This window comes from Mytilus trossulus, chromosome 2, assembly GCF_036588685.1.
Source record: "Mytilus trossulus isolate FHL-02 chromosome 2, PNRI_Mtr1.1.1.hap1, whole genome shotgun sequence".
In the NCBI taxonomy this organism is placed as follows: domain Eukaryota; kingdom Metazoa; phylum Mollusca; class Bivalvia; order Mytilida; family Mytilidae; genus Mytilus; species Mytilus trossulus.
Genome location: NC_086374.1, coordinates 1,954,910 through 1,977,011, shown reverse-complemented (window position 1 = coordinate 1,977,011; position 22,102 = coordinate 1,954,910). Strand labels below are relative to the sequence as shown.

General features: G+C 32.4%; 1 protein-coding gene across 1 annotated transcript in view; it reads right to left on the bottom strand.

Moving 5' to 3' along the window:
* Positions 1 to 19,050, bottom strand: part of LOC134706229 (ATP-citrate synthase-like) — a 34,556-nt gene extending 15,506 nt beyond the window's left edge. The window contains exons 1-13 of the mRNA XM_063564977.1: positions 18,915 to 19,050; positions 16,996 to 17,151; positions 15,830 to 15,952; positions 14,073 to 14,135; positions 12,906 to 13,004; positions 12,350 to 12,441; positions 10,688 to 10,767; positions 8,314 to 8,444; positions 7,767 to 7,885; positions 5,877 to 6,013; positions 3,430 to 3,491; positions 2,438 to 2,555; positions 1,754 to 1,899 (exon numbers count right to left, since the gene is read on the bottom strand). Coding sequence (XP_063421047.1) covers positions 1,754 to 1,899; positions 2,438 to 2,555; positions 3,430 to 3,491; positions 5,877 to 6,013; positions 7,767 to 7,885; positions 8,314 to 8,444; positions 10,688 to 10,767; positions 12,350 to 12,441; positions 12,906 to 13,004; positions 14,073 to 14,135; positions 15,830 to 15,952; positions 16,996 to 17,142 — 1,317 coding nt within the window. The 5' untranslated portion in view covers positions 17,143 to 17,151; positions 18,915 to 19,050. The remainder of the gene's footprint in view (positions 1 to 1,753; positions 1,900 to 2,437; positions 2,556 to 3,429; positions 3,492 to 5,876; positions 6,014 to 7,766; positions 7,886 to 8,313; positions 8,445 to 10,687; positions 10,768 to 12,349; positions 12,442 to 12,905; positions 13,005 to 14,072; positions 14,136 to 15,829; positions 15,953 to 16,995; positions 17,152 to 18,914) is intronic.
* Positions 19,051 to 22,102: the final 3,052 nt, after the last annotated feature.

Sequence of the window (22,102 nt, the reverse complement as noted above, 5' to 3'; positions counted from 1 at the left end):
CTTTCCTCGATCTTGATATCTATATCACTAACGGAAAGCTGAATACTAAAATTTATGATAAAAGGGATGATTTTTCATTTCCTATCGTTAATTATCCGTTTTTAGATGGTGACGTTCCCTTGTCACCATCTTACGGTGTTTATATATCTCAACTTGTACGATTCGCTCGTGTATGTAACAATGTTTTAGATTTTAACGAGAGAAATTTATGTATTACTGAAAAATTATTACACCAGGGTTTTCGATATCACAAACTAGTCAAAACATTTACTAAATTTTATCATCGGTATAAAGACATCATTCGTAAATATAGCTCAACATGCAGACTTTTTATACGTTCAGGTATTTCACATCCAATTTTTTATGGAAATATTCTTTATAAAGCACAAAGGTGTCAGTATTCACCTCATAAACTTACAAAACCTTTGAATAGACTTATTAAGAAGGGATATAATTACGATACTGTTGTCAAGTCATTAAAGATTGCATATTTTGGCGTTAATATTGAGTCACTGATAAGATCTTTGCGTCGGAACTAAACACATTTATTCTAAAAACAGTTGTTGGCATGACACGGGTTATGTTCTTCTCATATATGTTATGATGGTATGATACTAAACCCCTTACGGGAAGGATTGTGCCTGATGTTCATATGATGAAATCATAATCTTTCAGTCAGTTTAATTGAAGTCTGGAGCTGGCATGTCAGTTAACTGCTAGTAGTCTGTTGTTATTTATGTATTATTGTCATTTTGTTTATTTTCTTTGGTTACATCTTCTGACATCAGACTCGGACTTCTCTTGAACTGAATTTTAATGTGCGTATTGTTATGCTTTTACTTTTCTACACTGGTTAGAGGTATAGGGGGAGGGTTGAGATCTCACAAACATGTTTAACCCCGCCGCATTTTTGCGCCTGTCCCAAGTCAGGAGCCTCTGGCCTTTGTTAGTCTTGTATTATTTAAATTTTAGTTTCTTGTGTACAATTTGGAAATTAGTATGGCGTTCATTATCACTGAACTAGTATATATTTGTTTAGGGGCCAGCTGAAGGACGCCTCCGGGTGCGGGAATTTCTCGCTACATTGAAGACCTGTTGGTGACCTTCTGCTGTTGTGTTTTTTCATTTTGGTCGGGTTGTTGTCTCTTTGACACATTCCCCATTTCCATTCTCAATTTTATGTAGATATTATTTATTTATGAATTGGAGAGCCTATTAAAATCTAATGTTAAATAAAACACAAACACAACAAAACTGAATGTATCTAGATATGTATAACAAGTCAAACTGCAAGCTACTGCTCACTGATGATACCCCCGCCGCAAGTGGATAATATTAATAGTGTAAAAATATGCAAGTGTTCGGTAAACAGGAAGTTGTCGAGTGATGAATCTGAAAACGCATCACACAGTATAGCTGACTTATATAAATCCTGAAACCAAATTTCAGAAATCCTGGTATTGTAGTTCCTGAGAAAAATGTGACGAAAATTTTCAACTTGGCTATCATGTGTAAATTCATACAAGTGTTCGGTAACAGGAAGTTGTCTAGTGATCAATCTGAAAATGCATCACATGGTATAGCTGACTTAGATAAACCCTGAAACCAAATTACAGAAAATCCTTGTATGGTAGTTCCTGAGAAAAATGCGACGAAAAATATTCATGGGACGGACTGACGGACGGACGGACTGACAGAGGTAAAACAGTATACCCCCCTCCCCTTTTTTTAAAGCGGGGGTATAATTACTAACCCCTCCAGTTGGCAATAAGAAGTTAGCTGTAGTGTGCATCTGTTTTGGTGATTGTGGAATTTCTTTCTTCCCTAATGCCATACTGACTATTGATGTCATGTGAGTCTCAGGTCCAAACACGTGGATTGGTACTCCCAAGGTGTTACCTTATCAAAAACACAAAATATTACCTAGAGGTCGCAGAAGTCATACATTAATACAAATATCTCTCCTCTTCTGAAGAGGCATGCATTACAGAGGGGAAGACATTTTTTAATATTATATCTATATACAAATCTATTAATATACATTAATCAATTATTTTTTCAAATTTACAATTGTTTTGTATTTCTTAGTGTAACTAAAAAGGATACTTAAATGTTTACTTGTTCAAGTCAGTTGCTACATTTCATACATCTTTTAAAAATTGTATGGCAGTCAGTTTTGTTTAGACTGGAGCTGAAGTTCTTATGACTTGTAAGGAATAACCAATACATGCATTTTACACCTGGATCTCTGTTATGTTTTTCATTGGACTAGATAATATATTAGATACCATTTAACATCATGTGAATGGGGTTACTTTATGACAATACTTTTCTAAATATCTGTTTCTATTTGGATGTGCACTTCTTCTTTTTCATATTTTTACAAAAATTCATGGTATTTTTTTTTAACTAAATCTATAAACATATCATTGATTACCTAATTCTCTCATTATTCTTAATCCTTCCTGGTAATTAGGTCCTGCCCTTCGTACATATATAGCAACCTTTCCTTCTATTAACTTCTGTTGGTATTCTCTCAAAGCTCTAACAATACCCTACAACAAAGTACAACATAGTCAAAATAACATAGAATTATTCCAGAAATTAATGAATGTAGAATATTAATATAAATAAACATGGTACCGATAGCTAAACAAAACTTGTATACCATAATAAAATATTTGTGTTTCCGGTATCTTTACACATACATGTAATTAGATGTCTGTTTGTTTGCCTTGTTTGGTTGCTTTCTCATTGAGGTATACCACAGATATCCTTATAGTCACACCTACTTAAAAGTTTTTTTTTGCACTTTAAATTGTAAAAGATTAAAAATTCATGTTCTATAATGAAGAAACACTCTATTGTAGCTGGGGGTGATCATGTTCATTATTAGCTGGGGATTTTTCCTCACTTTTCTGTTTCCTTGATTAGGGTTTGTCATCAATCCGATTATTTGCTGATACAATAGTAATAAACAGGGAATGTGTCACATGGACACATATGATGCAACCACTTGCATATAAAGTTATAAAGGGACATTGCTCAAGAACTTTAAAAGTGACGCTACCAAATTTGTACCTGATCTGAGGTTTGTGGTAATAAGAATTGTATATACATTTCTTATCATTTATTTATAGCATTGTGTACAAGTTTCAAAACATAAGGTTGAGGCAAAGTAACATAAGAGAATGGAAACCAAAAAAATCATCAATTTTTTACATTTGTATAGGAGCATAACTCAAGAATGGGAAAAGGGATACCACAAAAATTCAAACATGATCTGTGTTATGTATTAATAAGCATTGTGTTAAAGTTTCTTAACATTTGGTAGAGACATTTTGGTATGTATGTATGTATGGACATACAGACGGACAAGGAAAAACTTAATGCCAATTCCGTTATGGTGGGGTCATACAAATGTTTTACCTTAAATGTTGCAGCTACATTGGTAAAGTTAGCTATTCCTCCTCCTACTATTAATATTTTACCTGTAAAAAAAGTCATAAATATCATCATGTATACAGCAAATCTACTGTGGATTCATTATTATTCGTTGGATACCAATTTTCGTGGATTTCGTGGGTGCAGGTAAACCACGAAATTTAATTTTTAACGAATGACAAATGTTCCATAGGCTAGTATGCAGACTTCGATGAAACCAAAAAGTTAAATAACCACGAACATGCAAGTTTTCCTGAATCCACGAAAATTGGTACCCACGAAAATAAATGAATCCACAGTATATTGTTGTTAGACCAAGTTCTGTGTTGGTATATATTCATATATTCATACCTGTCAACCTCTGAAAATGAAAAGTCAGGTCATGACCTGCATTGAGAAAAAAAATCTCAGGTCATAACGCGTACGACATTTTGCGGGCTCAATTGAAGAACAAAAATATGTTTACATATAATTTATATAGTCAATATGTATATAAAACAGTTAGAACATGTATACAAGTTTATTTCAGACTATTGTTATATTCCATAGTAGCAGACTTGGCATTCTTTAAAAGAACTGCACTTGGTTTCAGTTCATAGCAATGCAAATGTGTATTCATTTTACAAGAAAGAAGAGCACACAGTGTATCCTTATTAAGATCAGCCCTAAACTCTGTAGCTATTTTCTTTACTAAAGAAAATGCCCTCTCACTGTCTGCATTGCTGTTTGGCAAAACCAGTAATGTTTTAGCAAGTTTTGACAAAACAAAAAATCTTGGCTTGTTAAGAAAAATGTCATGCAACTTGGACATTTCTCCCCAAAATGTACCAATGTCAGTTTCAGGGGAAGTGCAAAGTGGAAGTTCATCTAATGGAGTCAACTGATAGTCACTGAACTCATCTTGTAGCTTGTTGAAAATATCGTTACGTAGCTCAGGTAAACAAGTCCTACATTTTGACTTTTGGTTACATTGAAAAAGACCGATAAAACCGAAGGTCGTATTACTTCTAAATACCGGAAACAATTCCGGTCAGAAATCCGGGTGAAACGGGTAATGTTAGAAATTCCCGGGACCCGCCGGGTAAAGAAAAACTCCCAGGTGAGAGGTGAAAATAACGGGTGTCACCTGCAAAAAACGGGTGAGTTGACAGGTATGATATTGTTGTTTTCTAGGTGTTAATATCTATGCTTACAAACTAACAGGATGGATTTTTTCTTTCCCTACATCAAGTAACATGCCAGCATATGGATATGTATTGCTGTTCGCTAAGCATTACAGGTTATTGTTTGACAATGTATAGTTTTTTGCTCATTGTTACTAATTATTATTAGACCAAGTTACATGCCAGTGTATTCATATGTTTGTTCACTGGGTGTTATACACTAAACATCAGGATGGATTTGTTCTGTCATTAGACCCAGTAATGTATTAGCATATTCATAAGTTTGTTGTTCACTGGGTGTTATATACTAACCATCGGGATGGATTTGTTCTGTCATAAGACCCAGTAATGTATTAGCATATTCATAAGTTTGTTGTTCACTGGGTGTTATATACTAACCATCAGGATGGATTTGTTCTGCCATTAGACCCAGTAATGTATTAGCATATTCATAAGTTTGTTGTTCACTGGGTGTTATATATTAACCATCAGGATGGATTTGTTCTGTCATTAGACCGAGTAATGTATTAGCATATTCATAAGTTTGTTGTTCACTGGGTGTTATATACCAACTGTCAGGATGGATTTGTTCTGTCATTAGACCCAGTAATGTATTAGCATATTCATAAGTTTGTTGTTCACTGGGTGTTATATACTAACCATCAGGATGGATTTGTTCTGTCATTAGACCCAGTAATGTATTAGCATATTCATAAGTTTGTTGTTCACTGGGTGTTATATACTAACCGTCAGGATGGATTTGTTCTGTCATTAGACCCAGTAATGTATTAGCATATTCATAAGTTTGTTGTTCACTGGGTGTTATATACTAACCATCGGGATGGATTTGTTCTGTCATTAGACCCAGTAATGTATTAGCATATTCATAAGTTTGTTGTTCACTGGGTGTTATATACTAACCATCAGGATGGATTTGTTCTGTCATTAGACCCAGTAATGTATTAGCATATTCATAAGTTTGTTGTTCACTGGGTGTTATATAATAACCATCAGGATGGATTTGTTCTTTCATTAGACCCAGTAATGTATTAGCATATTCATAAGTTTGTTGTTCACTGGGTGTTATATAATAACCATCAGGATGGATTTGTTCTGTCATTAGACCCAGTAATGTATTAGCATATTCATAAATTTGTTGTTCACTGGGTGTTATAAACTAACCGTCGGGATGGATTTGTTCTGCCATTAGACCCAGTAATGTATTAGCATATTCATAAGTTTGTTGTTCACTGGGTGTTATATACTAACCGTCGGGATGGATTTGTTCTGTCATTAAACCAAGTAATGTATTAGCATATTCATAAGTTTGTTGTTCACTGGGTGCACCGGAATATTCTCCATAGTTTGCTAACTCTGATGTTCCTCCTAGATCACATATTGTATCACTGAAAATAAATATGGAAAGCATATCAGTTTTTATGGCATCAAACGTTGTCAGTTTTGGGATTTCATAAAACATTTGCTAATCTATTTTTATTGTGAAAAAAATGTTTGATGCACTATGTAGTCCACAATAAATTCACAACTTGTTTGGAATCAAAAGTGTTTTTATAGGTTATATAAACACTTTATTTTAGTCTGTATGTTGAGAACTAGATTTCTTTTCTTTTTATGTAGTTACAATGTTATCTTATTGACATATAATTTTGCTTTTCTTTTACTGTAGTGTTGCTTCCTCCGTGACATACTTCATTTGTTTTCCTTACTTTGGGATAGCCGTCTCATTGATGTATCTTTTTTCTTCATACAATGAACTGGAGTAATTTTACATCATATTTAAACTCTGACATTTAATTACTTCTTATATTTTCACTTTTGCTTTTTTGAAACTTCTTTTGTAGTCACAACTTATTGATAAAATTTGTAGAGAAACTTACGCATAAATAACTGAAGCTCCACCCCCATCCACCATTGTCCAGATATAACTTACGCATAAATAACTGAAGCTCCATCCCCATCCACCATTGTCCAGATATAACTTACGCATAAATAACTGAAGCTCCACCCCAGCAACCATTGTCCAGATATTACTTACGCATAAATAACTGAAGCTCCACCCCCAGCAACCATTGTCCAGATATTACTTACGCATAAATTACTGAAGCTCCATCCCCAGCAACCATTGTCCAGATATTACTTACGCATAAATTACTGAAGCTCCAACCTCAGCAACCATTGTCCAGATATTACTTACGCATAAATTACTGAAGCTCCACCCCCAGCAACCATTGTCCAGATATTACTTACGCATAAATAACACAGGCACTTGTCTCAAATTTTTTTTTCTTATATACCTTAATATAACACAAGGTACTTAACTAAATTTTTGAATAATGACACCCAGTCCCAAATTCACGTTATTTTTTTATTTCTCGGTTGTCAAACCGACTTAAATTTAATATGCCGTAAATCTAAATTGACTTATCTACACAATGGTATATGACACGACTATCATTGTTGTCGGGATCATTAGTAGCAGGCCTCAGAAGTCGGTCAACGGGATGTTTTTTTGCATTCGTCTCATTTTTTGGCAACACCCAGCCCGCAGTGATTGAATTATTATAAAAAATTATTAAAATAAAAACTGTCAGCTTCCCTCTGACTAAGAATTATTACCTTTATTGTAAATTCTTTACAGATTATGTGAAACAAACCCAAATACGTTTGTTATGAAACTCACGTGTACACAACGACACTAATGTAGAGCTATAAATTGACCAAAATTTCCCACATTTATTTTTAGCTAGACGATTGACCAATGAGAAACCAGTATAAAATTACATGCGGACTGTGTGTTGCCAAAAATCAAGACGAATGTAAAAAAATATCTCGTTGACCGACTTCCGAGGCCTGCTACTAATGATCCCGACAACAATGATAGTCGTGTCATATACCATTGTGTAGATAAATCAATTTAGATTTACGGCATATTAAGTGTAAGTAGGTTTGACAACCGAGAAATAAACAAAATAACATGAATTTGGGACTGGGTGTCATTATTCAAAAATTTAGTCAAGTACCTTGTGTTATATAAAGGTATATAGGAAATATTTTTTGAGACAAGTGCCTGTAAAATATTACTTACGCATAAGTTACTGAAGCTCCACCCCCAGCAACCATTGTCCAGATATTACTTACGCATAAATTACTGAAGCTCCACCCCCAGCAACCATTGTCCAGATCCTTCCAGATTTATTCAGAATTGTCAACTTTAATGAAGCCCCACTTTTGGCATCTAACTCGGCTATATAGGCCTCCTAAAAAATAAAATATAGAGGAGACATCATTTTAAAATAGCAGAACAATCTACAATTTAGTTTTAAGACTACCTTACTCCATCTTTCACTTTTTGTGAAAATTTAAATGTTAAAGAAAATTAAACATTATTAACTTTATGTTCGTATAAAATTTCTTATATATAGAAAAGTTTTTGTTCTCATTATTGTACCTAACCTCAGAAAGTGAATGTGAATCTATACCTCTTAGTATTGTAAAGGAAACAAAAGTTGTAAGCTATATATATACTTGTATTATGTAGGTGATCCTTACTACATAATACAAATTTACCCAATGTAAGTTGTGCATCTCATCAAATAGTTGAAATTCTATTTCTCTTTATTACTTTAGAATATAGTTCATTGTTTTAAAAAATAATTACGTTTTTAATTTTCTCATTTTTGCTTACCTCAGGAAGTGCATCTCTACCAAAAGGAGGAGGGAATTCTACTTCTCCCCATTTGGCTTTACATAAATATTCTGCACACTGGTCAATTTTAGCCGCTAAGTCAAGAATATAGATCTTTCCTCCAGTGAAAACTGAAAATAAATTAAAAATCTATGCTTAAAATACAATTTCAAACCCAGCTAAATATTCATGTGTCTATCAAGGCTTAATGTGTGGTTCTATTTAGCCATGTCTTCCCCTTTAGGTGAAATGGTGTTGAAAGCAACTCATTATTATTTTTGTAAGGTGGATTCCCAATTTCTTTAGTTTTTAGTCTTTGGAACATTCAGAGCTTTAGATGTAAATGAGTATTTTAACCAGATGCTCCGCAGAGCGTAGCTTTATACGACCGCAGAGGTTGAACCCTGAACGGTTGGGGCAAGTATGGACACAACATTCAAACTGGATTCAGCTCTAAATTTGGATTGTGATTTAATAGTTGACTCAGCATAGGTTTCTGACATAGAATGAATGTGTTCTAATGAACTTAAATTTTGTGTTTTCTCTTAGAGCAATTCACTATGCTGTTGAATATTAATCCTCTCAAAAAAATGTTTGAAGAAATTTTCTTTTTATTTATGAAATTTCAAATGAGAAAAATTGAACCCAATTTTTTAATCACATCCCCCTTTCCCTTATCCAAAACTAATCTCAATTAAATATTCTAATGGAGTTTGCAACAATAACTACTCATTTAAATACATCATTAAATATTAAGATGTAAAAAAACTGCTTGTTATCACTGAATGGTAAAGATTATTTAAATTTATCAGTTGGTAGTAAAAAGTAAATATACATTGTATATTGTATATAACAAAGATTTAAGTTGATTCTGGACAAAGAAAGACAACTCCAATTAAAAAAAATTCTTGCAATAAGATATTTCTTGCTTACTATTCTGGACAAAGAAAGATAACTCTAATTAAAAAAAAAATTGCTATTTCACAATATTGTGAAATTAGATATTTCTTGCCATTGCACAATACTGTGCAATTGAAAAGACTTGCTATTGCACAATACTGAATATAATAATTTTAGATCCTGATTTGGTCCAAATTGAAAACTAGGCCCATAATCAAAAATCTAAGTACATGTTTAGATTCGGCATATCAAAGAGGCCCAAGATTTTAATTTTTGTTAAAATCAAACTTAGTTTAATTTTGGACCCTTTGGACCTTAATGTAGGCCAATTTGAAAACGGGACCAAAAATGAAGAATCTACATACACAGTTAGATTTGGCATATCAAAGAACCCCATTTATTCAATTTTTGATGAAATCAAATAAAGTTTAATTTTGGACCCAGATTTGGACCAACTTGAAAACTGGGCCAATAATCAAGAATCTAAGTACATTTTTAGATTCAACATATCAAAGAACCCAACCGATTCATTTTTGTCAAAATCAAACTAAGTTTAATTTTGGACCCTTTGGACCTTAATGTAGACCAATTTGAAAACATGACCAAAAGTTAAGAATCTACATACACAGTAAGATTCGGCATATCAAAGAACCCCAATTATTCAATTTTGATGGAATCAAACAAAGTTTAATTTTGGACCCTTTGGGCCCCTTTTTCCTAAACTGTTGGGACCAAAACTCCCAAAATCAATACCAACCTTCCTTTAATGGTCATAAACCTTGTGTTTAAATTTCATAGATTTCTATTTACTTATACTAACGTTATGGTGCGAAAACCAAGAAAAATGCTTATTTGGGTCCCTTTTTGGCCCCTAATTCCTAAACTGTTGGGACCTAAACTCCCAAAATCAATACCAATCTTCCTTTTGTGGTCATAAACATTGTGTTTAAATTTCATTGATTTCTATTTACTTAACCTAAAGTCATTGTGCAAAAACCAAGAATAATGCTTATTTGGGCCCTTTTTTGGCCCCTAATTCCTAAACTGTTGAAACCAAAACTCCCAAAATCAATCCCAACCTTTCTTTTGTGGTCACAAACCTTGTGTCAAAATTTCATAGATTTCTTTTAACTTAAACTAAAGTTATAGTGCGAAAAGCAAGAAAATGCTTATTTGGTCCCTTTTTGGCCCCTAATTCCTAAAATGTTAGGACCCAAACTCCCAAAATCAATACCAACCATCCTTTTATGGTCATAAACCTGGTGTTAAAATTTCATAGATTTCTATTCACTTTTACTAAAGTTAGATTGCGAACCTAAAAGTATTCGGACGCCGACGACGACGCCAACGTGATAGCAATATACGACGAAAATTTTGAAAAATTTGCGGTCGTATAAAAACTGAATATAGTGTATATAACCCTCCAAAAAACACAAAAATTAAACCCTGCTCGATATATCTATAATAATCTTACCAAGTGGATTTATTTCTAAGTAAGTAAAATGTAGATCTCTATATGCTGTGTATAATGATACGATAAACTTGGTTAAACATCTGAAAATAAAGAAAAAAACTAAATTATTCATTTCTTTAGAAAAATTAATATCCAAATACTTCTTAACTACCGTAGATACTCGCTTATAGGTCGGAAGTTTGGGAGTAAAATTCAGAACCCAGAGAGGGGTACCGACTTATAAGCGAGATCTAGAGACCAGAGGAAAAATCCAAGCTCAAGAAAAGTGGTCAGGAGTGAATTTCCTGGTCAAAACTACGTTTGTGATTACCAAACCTACATAAATCCCTAAATTGAAAGTTTTTGGCGAAAATAAATGACTACAATACTGTCTTTGTGTTTTATTTGTTCTCTGTTAACCTTTTTCTGACAATTTGTGTTGAATTGCCGACTATTTCCGGTTTGTGTATTGATTTTCATGGTCAAATGGTTTGTGCATAAACCCAAAAGAAAGAACCAAGAACCAAAAATGTAAACGAGATTACAATGTACCAACTATGTAAAAGGATGTATTCAGTGGAGTTATTGTGTCATTGTTGTGATATAATGATATCAATTCAATACTTATAAATCATACAATAATAAAAAAATAATTTTGATAGTCATTCCTAAGATCAAAATATTATTCATTAAAATGTCTCGGGTAAACACAAAGATTACAAATTTAATTGGCAAGCCAATATAATCCATTGATAACCCCTAATTAAGAGACAAAGAGTTGTATTCACTAAAGGTGTGAAAAATATCAGTGATAGGTGAACAGATGACACTAATGAGTTGGGAGTTATTTCAATATAAAGTTGATTAGCTTCACTTAATATTTTTAATCTTTTAATCATCACAATATAAAAAGAATTATGAAGTCTACATGCTTTTTTAACACTGAGTTATGTGTGCTGGAAAAAATATTGATTGACTTTAATTTTTGTTAGGTTCATATTGGTTTATGTTCGCTTTTCTCAAACAATAGGTTGTTAGTCATACCCTACAAAATCATTGATGCATTACGTAAACAACACATGGCCAATCTGTAATCAAACAGTGAACAAAACAACAGGAATAAATACATCTTTATTATTAAAAGCTATATAAATTATCAATATCAACATCAACTAAATTCAAATCAAACGAACATTCATGCTGAAAATGAATATTATTCCTGTACTTGCATTGGTTTTTACCGGCGTTCAGTAACTGTCAGCTGCAAAAAAAATGTCCCAATTTCGTCCGACTTATACGAGGGTCAAGACTAAATCCTCAGAATTTGGAGCTGAAAAGGGCATCCGACTTATAGTCGGATCGACTAATAGGCGAGTATCTACGGTACAGACATTATATTGCACTTCACCTATAATACCAGTATATTGTTCCAGAATTTTGATGTATGGATCCAACTTTATCAAAATCAATGACCTTTCATTAATTGTGTTTATAAGTAAGGTCATTAGTTTCTAAATTAAATTGTTTTATATTTGTCTTTTCTGGTCTTTTATGGCTTACTTTTTGGTATGGGTTTTGCTAATTGTTTACTTCTACATAATTTAGTCTCTGTTGTCTTATTCTTTAATAATAACAGTGATAATACAGCCCTAACATTATAGGATGCCTTTACATTATACTTACTCTTTACTGTTATCTGGGGCCTTGGTCAGTAGTGTAGATTTAATTTTATCCTCCGTTAGATCGCTTCCTACTGGTACTTCTAACTTAACAGCCTGTTATGACATAAAATATTCTATCATTAAAGCTCTCAAATTTATTTTAAGAACCTGTTTATAAAATTAACATCCATTCATTTTATTATACAATCATGCAATCATACAATATCTTTTTTGTGTGCACTCATATTATACATGCTCAACTTAACCTGAAAGCTCTCTTGCATTTAAAGTGTTATATAAACATGTATTTAATATTGTTTGGATGTCTGTATTATAGTAGGTATGCTACCCTGGTGACCCTTATCCCTCATCTATTATTCATATTAATCTGAAGATTTATCTGTCCTCAAAAATATAAATAAAACCTGAACTGCAAATATTCACTGAATTTAGCGAAAAACGATGACAATCTATATTTATCATACCTTATTGTAGTACCACTTACCTTAGCATCAACATCACCAATATCAATTCCTCCTTCATGGTGAAATATCATACCTTATTGTAGTACCACTCACCTTAGCATCAACATCACCAATATCAATTCCTCCTTCATGGTGAAACAAGATGGTGTCTGCCGTACGATGGGAATAGATACATATATAAAACTCTTCATTCTGTAAAATACAAGAATATGTCAGATATAATTCAAGTATCTGATGCTCACAAGAGCCTCTGATTCAACTGAAACAATTATCTGTTTTATGTGAGAAAGAATAAGAGTGAACATATATGCTATAATTCTATTCAAATACATTAAAAAAACAAGAATGTGTCCATAGTACAAGGATGCCCCACTTGCTGTATCATTTTGTGTTTTCAATGGACAGTGAAATTGTGGTAAAATACTCTAACCATAGGGAACATTTAACCCTGCCACATTATGTATGTCTGTCCCAAGTCAGGAGCCTGTAATTCAGTGGTTGTGGTTTGTTTATGTGTTACATATTTGTTTCTCATTAATCTTTTTAACGTTAATAAGGCTGTTTGTTTTCTCGTTTGAATTGTTTTACATTGTCATTTCAGGGCCTTTTATAGCTTACTATGTGGTATGGGCTTTGCTCATTGTCGAAGGCCGTACAGTGATCTATAGTTGTTAATTTCTGTGTCATTTTAGTCTCTTGAGGAGAGTTGTCTCATTGGCAATTATACCACATCTTCTTTTTTTATATGTGTACTAAGTTTCAAGTTGATTGGACTTCAACTTCATCAAAAACAACCATGACCAATTGTGGGACAGATGGATGGACAAATGAATGGAAGGACGAAGGGACACACACACTGAAAAACAAAATGCCCTTAATTGGGACACAAAAACAAGGAAAAAAAGTTTCAAACTCTGCTAAAATGCGATGCTGGTTGTTTAAAAGTCAATTTTTTTTTAAAATGTAATTTTTTTCAACAAGTTTATTCTGAATATCTTTACTGGAATATTAATACACGTACAAATGCAATATATTTCACACCTGTGTCTTAATTATGTAACACATGTTTTACTTGGTTTCTTGCTACATGTATAAAATATGTAAAATATATACCTACAGAATAAGAAAACTCTGCTGTGTATTTGAATAGCTGAAACTATTATCATATTATGCAGAAGATATTTTTTTTTAGGTTATGACTGCACTAGCATATTTACTGATAATTATAAATTTTCCTAGAAATATTGTTGACATTTTTACCTGTTGATGTTGTACAAATGGTTCTATGATGAAATTCTTTAGTCTTCCTTTGCAAGCTCCAATCTATAAAGAAAATTAACTTAAAATTACAAAATGAATATAAATATAATTAGAATTTTTAAATGAAAAAAAAAAACAAAACAAAAAAAAACACTATTTACTTTGTAGCTGCTGAGTCTTATCAAAGTATCCTAGCTAATAACTGATGGTAATTTATTAAGAATCTTTAGTTAGCACGCTCACATACCCAAAAATCTCATATAAAATTGAGTACATGGGTCAATTTTTAAATAAGTCTTTTTCATTTGTCATTTTGGGGCCTTTTATAGCTGACTATGGTGTATTGGTTTTTGCTCTTTGTTGAAGGCTGTGTTCAATGGTGTGTATAAAAAGAAGATGTGGTATGATTGTCAATGAGACAACTCCCTGTCAGGAACCAAATGAGTAGAAGTTAACAACTATGTTGATTTTACATTATGTATAGTAATCTAACTTAGATTGATCTATTGGTATGTTGCTTTAAATATACAACAGTACTTAATGTTGTGAAACTGAAGCTAGTGTGAGATGTTAAAATTACATTATAATTTTATTACATATAAGGTCTGAAGAAATTACAGTGTAATTGAAAGTTTCCAGTAAGATGCCAACCAATACTCTGGAAGGATAAGTTTAATCTTTGTCTCTGGATCAGTAATTACACAGATTCTAAACAATTAATCATCCTTGTTAAACAGTAATAACCAGTATGGTACAAAATCAATGCTATCCGAAACAAACTTAACTGCTTGTATCGGAAATCTAAAATATGTCTTTAATTTTATATTTCACCAATTATAGATTTTTAGATGAAAGTAAGAAATCTTTGGCTTCATTAACTGGATCAATGTGTGTAGGTTTGTAGTGTAGTTAGCTGTAACAAGAATGTCTGATAAGTTCTAGTCATTATAGGATTAATCAATACATTTTACTTTTCCTTCACTGCTCACAACCTTTTTACAACTCTTAAATAATTGGTTTTATTTAGGATAAAATGTTTTGAAATAAGGAAAAATTTGGCAGGTGCTGTGATATATACTCAATATATTGTATTTGAGTTCCAGCTTAAGGTACTGAATTGATTATATACAGAAATCAATGTCATTTGTTTGAGAATCAAACAAGGAAAGAAGTTGACATCCCTTATGTTGGTCATTAAATCTTTATTTCAACAAATTGATGTTCTTATATAATATTTAATCAAACTGACTAATCAATACTTTAAGTGGTAAATAATCATCCAGACACACCAAACATAGCCATAGGCTCCTTTTATACTTCATGTCTATGTCATCAATCTTCTAGACTTTCTTTTTTAAATCTCTAATGCATTTAGGATAAGAAGATGTTAACATGATATGAATGATAACTCTGCTTTGAGCTAGACTCATCATGCAGTGTCATATTTTCAAGGTCAGCATACCGCCCTCAACAATGAGCAAAATTCATACTGCACAGTCTTGCTAGTTCTCAAGAAAACAGACCACAGAAAGACATGTCAATTTACCTGGACAAATTATTTTGTCCAGCCCATACCTATATACTGGTGCTTAGCAGAGACAGGAGATACCAATTTTTTAGTCTTTGGTTTGATCAGGTCAAGATCACACCCACGACCTCCCCAATTGGAGTGGTGCTCTTCAACAAGACTGATGAAGTAGTTCCTTTAAATATAAGGAATGTCTTAGACAACCCTACACTAAATGTTTATGCCTTACATGAAATTCTTTGCCTAGTTTGTTGCCCAGCCATTCTTTTATTCCATTAATATCAGCTCCTGCTTTAATCAAACCAAGTTTCCCTCTACGTTTGATCAATTGATCTGGTTTACATACAAGCTTCTGAAAAAGTTATTTTACCTTTATAACACAATGACGATGTTATCATGATAATAATTATAAGTTAAACTATAAACAATAATGACATTTTTTTGTATTTTGTTCTTTGAAATATTTGTAAGAAATACAAATAAATCAAAAAGCAGTCTTATATATCAGTATGTGTCAACAATGTTCCATAAATACAAAACAATCAAAGAAAAGGTAGTATTTTCTTGGTTCTTTAAACGGCCTTCTTTTTTAAGTGACCTATTTAAGGGTATACACATTGTAATACAAAAGAAATCTTACATTTATTTTTTCAAGAATTTTTGACACAGAGTCAATTTAAAAATGTATTAATAAATATATTGCACGTATGAATGCACATTTGAAACATGAGAAGAAAACGACATAATTTTTGTTTGGAATTTAGGAACAAGAATTTTTTATTTCCAAACTGACATTAAATGCAAACTATCATAATGAGATTAAATAAACATGTAAGGAAAAAAAGTTAACATTGATGCAATTCTGACTTATTGATAGAGAAAAGTCAAGGCCCATGTGTTTTGTTTTAGCTACATGTAACTGATTTGCTCGCAGAAGCTGGAGATCCCTTTTCATTTTGCCCCTTTTTTATAACATCACAGTATATTCTTATGCAACAAAGTAATTTCCACTTACACATATATAAGAGTTACATAAACTAATTATTACAATTTATCATTTTAATTAAAATTTAATGGTGACAGAAAGGTAATCACAAACCTAATTTACATTAAGTTACATGGCCTGTGGTCGATTTCTTATGCTTACATAAATGGCACGTGTATGTCATCATTTTACATTATACAACTGAAGATGGTAATGACAGGGATTCTTTTTACATTTAGTATGCCAGCAGTTATTAACAAAGTAAAAGAAACACAAGCAGTTACTTTTGGAAGTGTTGTCATTTGCCCCAGCTACTGTAACAGATTCGATTGATGCCCACTTAGTATTTATATAACATTCAGATTCCATTGATACAATTTAAACTTTTTAGACATAAATTCTGGACAAACCTCAGATTCTAGCCATGAATGTTGTGATGTCAGTAATTCTAAGTCAGTATCTTCTTTAACTACAGCAAACTTGTTCTTTACAGATCCATTGAGGAATTTGTTGAGTAGCTCCTTCCCCTTGGCTTCACTTATAGCTTTGGCAGACATTCTTTACTGCTGGAAAATAATGGGGATGTAAGTTAAATAACCTCCATATTCAATATTCCAAACTCAACACAAATACTTTAAAGTTCCTGGTATCAACTATCCTATAACAATGCATTTATATGTAACATTTAAATAGTAAATTGAAATGTACATGTATATATAATATTCTTTATATTTTCTTGGAAGTAGTTTTAAAGATAAAGGTTAAATATTCACTGAAGTCTCCACCATTGATTATAACTAATTATATCCTAAAGTCCTTTCAACGTCTTATTTGACTTAAGAAATCAACTTGTGAAAAGTTTATTGCTAGCAAAAAGTTGTTAGCCATTGCACACCATAAGAATTTGGTATGTTAACAAAACATTGTTATCAGTACATGGTATAGACAGAAAGTTTTCTTCCTGGAAATAAATCAATTCCTAAATCAATATGTAACTGACATTCATATTTGTTATATTACAAAATACAATCAGTCCTAACACAGATTAATATTTTACACCAACCAATATCACAGTAATATGTTAAAAAATATTAGGAAATTACCTAATAAACATGATCAACGATTTTTGTCAATATGTAAACAAAAATCAGTTATACAATGTAAATTCAAACTTTAGGAAAGAAAATAAAACAAAAAAGATGTAAAATCTTCCATTAATGCTACTTGAAAAATTACAGACCTTCAACTTATACGACTGATACTTTCTGTCGTATACGATAAAACACCTGAGATTGTCTTACCTACACCTATCTGTAATAGTTATCATAGAAAGTACATGTAGACGTTGAACATCTATAAATCAGGTATAAATCAGGTATTCATCTGGTCAGGGACACTTACATTTTTATTGTTATTTAACCTTGTCAAATAAGCATGATAATTAATACATCAATCTGTATAGTCTACTACGTATACCTTGTCCTTGGTTTGATCAAATTATCAAATGATAAAGAAATATGACTTTTTCCAAGGACATTATAATATAACTAATATACATGATATATGTCCTTGGCTATTCAAATAGTTTGATGTAAAATTACTATAAAATCACTCATGCATAATTATTGATATATTTTTGAAAATGTTTTTTCTTTTTTATCCAAAGTTTAAACTTCTGTCCAGTTGTGATAACTAGATCTATTTAGTAATCAAAACAAATAAGTAATAAAACTTTGGTATTTAAACAAACTTTTAGTGACTTCATTGAACTTGATAGGGAACATGTTTGCTAAGTTTCAAGTTGATTGGACTTCAACTTCATCAAAAATTACCTTGACCAAAAACTTTAACCTGAAGTGGAACAGACAGACAGACGAACCAATGAACAGCTGGATGCACAGACCAGAAAAAATAAATGGAGCATAAAAATGAAAAAAAGTGACTTCTGCATATATAACTAAAAAGTCTTTATTTCATCTTAAGTATCAATCTTTTTGATCATTTGTAAATATTTGAATTGAGATTGTTTGATATTGTAAAAGCAGTCTCACAACGGAATATTTTATTCTAAGTTCTAAGACATTGAAATACAAAGCTTTCTTCCACTTAATAACTGAAGAAACCAACAATCAATATATCCCTATGTTGATACTTATAACCCCAGTAAAGATTGTATGATATGTACATATGATTATACAATGTATGATATCTGTAACAAAACAATCAAAATACATTTAAATAACAAAGAATTACTAAGAAAAGAATGTTACTTATATGCATCCTTTTAATGCTATTTAAAATGTAATTAGAGCTTTAGGTCATTTCATACCTGTCTGTAAATGTTGGTGGAAATCCTAACAAAAAGTCTACTTAGAGAGTCAGACTGTTCAGTTAACCAGAAATGTCATTTCACACTTAACAAATCCATTAGGGATCAATACAGGAAATCAATCCCTACTATCTCATTCATCAATATACAGCTGCTGGATACTAGCAATCAGCTGATAAGGGTCAATATCTAGATCATTAATGAGGTTCTGCAAATCCTAGGGGTGGGTCTGTAATCATTTACTTAGGATCAATAATTATTTGTAAATGATAATTGATAATAAAGATTCAAAACCCCTGAAAATATTAAATTCTAAATATATATATAGGAAGTCTTTTGTTTGCAGATGACCTTATCAAATTACTGTTGTGTTTAAATACAAATAACATAAAAACAATGATCATTTAGCAAAGACCATCATAAAAAAAAATGAATATCTGAATGTGAATTTTTCAGTTGCTTATTTATAAAAAAGAAGATGTGGTATGATTCAGATTGCCAATGAGACCACCTTCCACAAAAGAACAAATGATACAGAAATTAACATCTTTGTGTCACTGTACGGCCTTCAACAATGAGAACCAGGTGCTCCGCAGTGCACAGCCTTATACGACCACAGTGGCCGAACCCTGAACAGGTGGTGCAAATTTGGTCACAATATTAAAACTTGATACTGTCTGAATTTGGTTTGTGATCAAATTTTTGACATAATATAGGTTTTTGTCACAAAATAAATGTGGACAAAATAAAGATCTAACAAATCTATTGCACAATACTGTGCAATTGAAGATTTCTTCTTAAAACTTTTGAAAACAAGCAGTATAAGGGAGGTAATCAAGTAATCAAACATATATAACAGTTTTTTAAATTTTAATTGCATTTATACACTGCTTTTAAATTGTTTAAATTGTCCTTAAACCAGATAAACTCTTGTTTTCCCCCTATTATGCACCTAATTGCTTAATGATTTGAGCCATTACCCCCCCATAACCATCCCTTTGTAGTATGGAAACTTGCGGTATAATTTCATAGAGGTTTATCATTAAACACAAGTACAGCGGATATATCATATAGGTACTAACCAAGTGGGCATGATCGATTTTGACCTTACACGGTAATGAAATTTTTGTGCTCCTTTAACAATATTCAATGTACATTGCTACACATTTGAAATTCCTGCTCCAAATGATTTTCGCATTGATTTTTTCCTATTTATAAACATCTTTGATATTTTATTAGAACAATTTATCTGTAAATGCGCAAATAGAAATGAATGTCAACACCAACTTCTATTTCGAAACAGTTGTCATGACGTTTACATGTTTTATCTGAAAGAAAGCTAATACAGGGCAAAAGTAGTAGCTACCAATCACAAACCTACCTGTCATTACTCATTCCTTAAATCTTTTTGGGTAATAAACGAGTATAAAAATAATGTGTTTGTGTACGGTGTACAGCAACTTAACTATGCACCGTACAGAAGGATTTATGTGGTCAGCTAAACATCGTACACAAGGCTTCTTTTCGGAATAAAATATCGAAAAATATATATGTATGAAAGGTTTCAATATAAAAAAGAAGATGTGGTATGATTGCCAATGAGACAACTATCCACAAAAGACCAAAATAACACAAACATTAACAACTATAGGTCACCGTACGGCCTTCAACAATGAGCAAAGCCCATACCGCATAGTCAGCTATAAAAGGCCCCGATAAGACTATGTAAAACAATTCAAACGAGAAAACTAACGGCCATATTTATGTAAAAAAATGAACTAAAAACAAATATGTAACACATAAACAAACGACAAACACTGAATTACAGGCGCCTGACTTGGGACAGGCACATACATAAATAATGTGGCGGGGTTAAACATGTTAGCGGGATCCCAACCCTCCCCCTAACCTGGGACAGTGGTATAACAGTACCACATAAGAACGAACTATAAAAATCAGTTGAAAAAGGCTTAATAAAATCAACGGTACCAATTTTGTTGCACCAGATGCGCATTTCGACAATACATGTCTCTTCAGTGATGCTCGTGGCCAAAAAATTTGAAATCCAAAGCTTATATAAAAGATGAAGAGCTATAATCCAAAAGGTCCAAAAAGTATAGCCAAATTCGTGAAAGGAATCAGAGCTTTGCATGAGGGAGATACATTCCTTAATTTATAATAATTTTTAATATTTTGTAACAGCAAATTTTAATAACACAAAAATCCGTATTTTCATGCCAGTACCGAAGTACTGGCTACTTGGCAGGTGATACCCTCGGGGACTCATAGTCCACCAGCAGAGGCATCGACCCAGTGGTAGTAATAAAATCAACGGTACCAATTTTGTTGCACCAGATGCGCATTTCGACAATACATGTCTCTTCAGTGATGCTCGTGGCCAAAAAATTTGAAATCCAAAGCTTATATAAAAGATGAAGAGCTATAATCCAAAAGGTCCAAAAAGTATAGCCAAATTCGTGAAAGGAATCAGAGCTTTGCATGAGGGAGATACATTCCTTAATTTATAATAATTTTTAATATTTTGTAACAGCAAATTTTAATAACACAAAAATCCGTATTTTCATGCCAGTACCGAAGTACTGGCTACTGGGCAGGTGATACCCTCGGGGACTAATAGTCCACCAGCAGAGGCATCGACCCAGTGGTAGTAATAAAATCAACGGTACCAATTTTGTTGCACCAGATGCGCATTTCGACAATACATGTCTCTTCAGTGATGCTCGTGGCCAAAAAATTTGAAATCCAAAGCTTATATAAAAGATGAAGAGCTATAATCCAAAAGGTCCAAAAAGTATAGCCAAATTCGTGAAAGGAATCAGAGCTTTGCATGAGGGAGATACATTCCTTAATTTATAATAATTTTTAATATTTTGTAACAGCAAATTTTAATAACACAAAAATCCGTATTTTCATGCCAGTACCGAAGTACTGGCTACTGGGCAGGTGATACCCTCGGGGACTAATAGTCCACCAGCAGAGGCATCGACCCAGTGGTAGTAATAAAATCAACGGTACCAATTTTGTTGCACCAGATGCGCATTTCGACAATACATGTCTCTTCAGTGATGCTCGTGGCCAAAAAATTTGAAATCCAAAGCTTATATAAAAGATGAAGAGCTATAATCCAAAAGGTCCAAAAAGTATAGCCAAATTCGTGAAAGGAATCA